This window comes from Symphodus melops (assembly GCF_947650265.1).
Source record: "Symphodus melops genome assembly, chromosome: 9".
NCBI classification, from domain to species: Eukaryota; Metazoa; Chordata; class Actinopteri; order Labriformes; family Labridae; genus Symphodus; species Symphodus melops.
Window position 1 is genome coordinate 26,351,136 of NC_136699.1, and position 4,619 is coordinate 26,355,754.

The 4,619-nt window shown below is 50.8% G+C and overlaps 1 protein-coding gene across 1 annotated transcript in view; it reads left to right on the plus strand.

Moving 5' to 3' along the window:
• The window catches only part of LOC306829460 (cell adhesion molecule CEACAM6-like), a gene marked incomplete at its 3' end in the record, with an annotated part of 10,885 nt that extends 6,702 nt beyond the window's left edge, over positions 1-4,183 (plus strand). The window contains exons 5-8 of the mRNA XM_079352503.1: positions 3,005-3,274; positions 3,576-3,663; positions 3,745-3,802; positions 4,157-4,183. Coding sequence (XP_079208629.1) covers positions 3,005-3,274; positions 3,576-3,663; positions 3,745-3,802; positions 4,157-4,183 — 443 coding nt within the window. The remainder of the gene's footprint in view (positions 1-3,004; positions 3,275-3,575; positions 3,664-3,744; positions 3,803-4,156) is intronic.
• Positions 4,184-4,619: the final 436 nt, after the last annotated feature.

The following is a 4,619-nucleotide window of genomic DNA, read 5'->3' on the forward strand; positions in this document are numbered from 1 at the left end:
AGCTTCCTCCCCAGCACACCACTGCGTAGAAGAGGACGCTGGACACCACAGACTGGTAGAACATCTGCAGCAGCTTTTTGCAGATGTTGAAGGACCCCAGCCTTCTCAGGAAGTACAGACGACTCTGTCCCTTCCTGCAGGTAGTGTCCATGTTAGGCGACCAGTCCAGGTTGTCATCCAGCTGCAGCCCCAGGTACCCGTAGGTCCTGACCACCTCCACGTCGACCCCCCCGATGGAAACAGGTTCTAGATGTGGTTTGTTCCTTCGGAAGTCCACCACCATCTCCTTGGTCTTGGAGGTGTTTAGCTGCAGATGGTTGTCACTGCACCACGTCACAAAGTCCTCGATCAGGCTCCTGTACTCCTCCTCCTGTCCATCCCTGACACATCCAACTATCGCAGTGTCGTCCGAGTATTTCTGCATGTGGCAGAGCTCAGAGTTATACTGGAAGTCCGAGGTGTACAGGGTGAACAGGACGGGGGAGAGCACAGTCCCCTGTGGTGCTCCGGTGCTGCTGACCACAGTGTCAGATGTGCAGTCCTTCAGTCTGACGTACTGTGGTCTCTCTGTGAGGTAGTCCGTGATCCACCTCACCAGGTGCGAGTCCACCCTCATCTCGGTCAGCTTGTCTCTCAGTAGGAGGGGATGGATGGTGTCGAAAGCGCTTGAGAAATCAAAGAACATGATTCTCATCACGCTGCTCCCTTTGTCCAGATGAGAGTAAGCCCTGTGTAGGAGATAGAGGATGGCATCGTCCACGCCCACCTTTGCCTGGTATGCAAACTGCACTGGATCCTGTGCGTGTTGGACCTGGGGTCTGAGGTGTTGGAGCAGCAGCCGTTCGAAGGTCTTCATAACGTGGGATGTCAGAGCGATTGGTCTGAAGTCGCCTGGCTCACTGGGGTTCTTCTTCTTGGGGACAGGAGTGAGGCACGAGGTCTTCCAGAGCACAGGAACCTTCCCGAGCCGCAGGCTCATGTTGAAGATGTGCTGAAGTGGCTCCCCCAGCTCAGCAGAGCAGGCCTTTAGCATCCTGGGACACACCTTGTCTGGGCCTGCTGCCTTCCTGGGGCGGAGTCTCTTCAGCTCCTTGCTCACCTGGTCTCTGGTGATGGTGGGGGGGAGGGGGGATGGATTGTCTCTGGAGGTTGTGTCTGTCCTGGTGGAGGTGTTGGGGGGAGTGAGAGGGGGGGAGTGGGTGTGTAGAGGGGTGCTGGGGGGACAGGCACTGGCTGCAGCGACGGGGCTGTCGAACCTATTAAAAAACAAGTTGAGCTGGTTTGCTCTCTCAGGGTCCCCGTCTTCTGCGTTGTTGTTTTTCTTTTTGCAGCCTGTGATGGTTTTCATGCCCTCCCAGACCTCCCTCATGTTGTTCTGCTGCAGCTTCTGTTCTACCTTCCTTCTGTACTCCTCCTTTGCCTCTCGGAGTCTGACCTTGAGTTCCCCCTGCACACGCTTCAGCTCTGCCTGGTCTCCCTCCTTGAATGCCCTTTTCTTCCTGTTAAGGATCTCCTTGACATCGCTGGTGATCCAGGGCTTGTTATTCGGGAAGCAGTGCACAGTTTTAGTGGGAACCACAACATCCATACAGAAGTTCATGTAGTCAGTTGTGCAGTGTGTGACCCCCTCAATGTCATCACCATGAGTCTCTTGCAGGGCACTCCAGTCAGTGGTCTCAAAACAGTCTCTGAGCGCCTCCTCTGCCTCGGGAGACCACTTTCTGAAGGTGCGTGTAGTTACTGGTTGTCTCTGGATCTTAGTCTTGTACTGTGGCTTGAGTAGGACCAGGTTGTGATCGGACTTCCCCAGAGGTGGTAGGGGGGTGGCAGTGTAGGCGTCCTTCACGTTTGCATACAGGAGGTCTATTGTCCTGTTCTTCCTGGTGGGACAGCTTACAAACTGGTGAAAGTCCGGTAGTGTGGAGTTCAATGTAACATGGTTAAAGTCCCCTGAGATTTGTAATCTCGAGATGTTAGAGTGGATGACGTCACACGCAGTCTCGACGTGTGCGCACGGGGTGGAATGTAAACAACAACAACAATGGCGTGGGAGAACTCCCTGGGCATGTAGTAAGGACGGCGACCCACCGCCAGCAGCTCGATGTCTTTGCTGCACGTTGCCTCCTTCACAGTAACATGTCCATGGTGGCACCATCTGTTGTTAATAAACAGCGCGAGTCCTCCTCCTTTCCGTTTGCTGCTGCGTTTCGTGTCTCTGTCCGCTCTCACTGTAGTAAAGCCCGGTAGATCCACGTTAGCGTCCGGGGTGTTTTGAGTCAGCCAGGTTTCTGTGAGGCACATTAAACTGCACTCTCTAAATGTCCGGTTGTTCCTCATGAGAGCAGCCGGCTCATCTGTCTTGTTGGTTAGACAGTTTACGTTCCCCATAACTATCACCGGAACCGAGGGCTTGTACCTCCATCGCTTAGCCGCTAGCTTAGCCTTTAGCAAAGCCCCGGCTCGACAGCCTCTGTACCGCCGCTTCAGCTCCACTGGTATCAGATGAACGATGCCGGCTTGTCCCGCTGTCCGGAGTGAGAGGTGAGAAGTCCATGCTGCTGAGTCCAACTAGCTGCCTGCTAATTATGGCTACACATCTTTTCTTTTTTCTGCACCTGAAGGATTTGTCCTTCTCTTTTTTTTTGACTCTACCTGCACTTTGGACGTACAGTGACAGTGCACACTCCACGACAGCGCTCTTGGGGGCCCCTAAGCAAGCGCTTAGTTCGCTTATGCCTTGGGCCGGCTCTGGTTTGCAGTACCCATTTTGAACTCTAGGTGTCAGCGTTCCATATTTCTCCTTTAGACTCCTAATCGTACCTCCACTTTCATTTGTGCAGGTTATCAGAACGTTTCCTGATTTTATGTCTCACTGTTGAATTTTTCTGCAGCAGTAAAAAGGTTTATTCAGCAGGTGTGATCCTCCACTTCAGAACCAAAGCTGCTCTATAGAACACATCACCATCTGATGTGAGTGACAACGCTCTCTCTGATTCTCCTCCAGATGCTCCAAAGCTTCCCTCTGTGTCACTGAGTTCCCACCGTGAGATAGAGGAGGGCTCTTCAGTCAATCTGACCTGTAGCAGTGATGCTAACCCAGCAGCTAATTACACCTGGTACAAGGTGGACGGACCTCTGAACCCTCATCACACATCTTCAGGACCAACGCTTGTCTTCAGCTCCATCCAGTCCTCTGACTTCGGGGAGTTTTACTGTGAAGCTGAGAACACGCTGGGGAGAACGACCTCCAAACACGTCTCTGTCAACCTCCCATGTGAGTAAAACACTCATTAAATAGAGTCATATAAAACCCTGCAGTTCCTGGAGTGTCCACTAGAGGCTGGCTGCAGTTCCTGGAGTGTCCACTAGAGGCTGGCTGCAGTACCTGGAGTGACCACTAGAGGCTGGCTGCAGTACCTGGAGTGTCCACTAGAGGCTGGCTGCAGCAGCACAGGAAGTCACTCGTCCATGGTGTCAGACTGAATGATGAACAGAGAGGATCACAGAAAGGAAAAGTGATGTTTCAGTCTCATCCTTCCTCTCAAGTGTCTCACATATCTCTCTTTCATTCTTAGGGATCTCAGACTCAGTAAAAACCATCCTCAGGTGGACTCTGCTGCCCCTCTTGTTGAGTCCTCATCTCCTCCTGGCTCTGTGGACGAGGTCAAACCATCAACATTCATTCTGTTCTTTATGACCGCCATCTTGTTCTATGTGGATTCATTGTTTTCTGATTGAACTCAGGTGGAAGAAAAGTGTGAACTCCACCACTGAACCAGACGACCCTGCAGAGATGATCGAGGTGAGAGAGAGAGAGAGAGAGAGAGAGAGAGAGAGATTTTTTTTTTGATTTTTGCAAAGCACTTTATTTACACAATTTCAATTGTTTACAATTTCATAAAGTGCAAATGCAGTAAAATTTCAGTTTGTTTTTTTAAAAGACAGGTCAGGTCATAAAAACTTGTGCAAACACTAATTCATTATTGACAACTGAACAAACAACATCATTAAAACACCATCGTTGTTTAAAAGCGTCCAAGTCTCCAATGTGTTTATAAAATCTAAACTCGAGCCAGAGTCTGGCCCGGATGTTGGTCAGCCACACCGCCTTGGCCTCCTGTCCGTCTCTATTTTCGACCCGGTTTCTCCTGCTCAGGTAGATCGCCATCTTGGCCTCACCTGAGAGGTAGTTTAGGAGCTGCCACTTGTGTTTCTGTTCTTTTTTGTAAACAGCTCCCATGATAAAAACCCTCTCAGTAAAAACCACATTAAAGAAACTAAAAACCAGTGTTAAAAGAGTGAAGAAGCTGGAGAGCCTCTGACACTCAGTAAAAACATGGAACACAGTTTCTCTCAGGTTACAGAACGGACAGGAGTTTAAAACAGCAGGATTAAGAACAGCGATGAAAGCATTGGAGGCGACAGCACCGTGTAAAATCCTCCACTGGAGGTCAGCAGTCCGTTTTTTGAGGGGAGGTTTGTATAAAATCCTCCACTGGGGGCCCGCTCCACTGGTCCCCAGTCTGTTGGACCACACAGTGGGGGGGCGGTTGCACAGTCCGACCTTGTGGATAGCTTTCACACAGTTTGTGTACAATGTTTTTTTATCAGCTTTATGC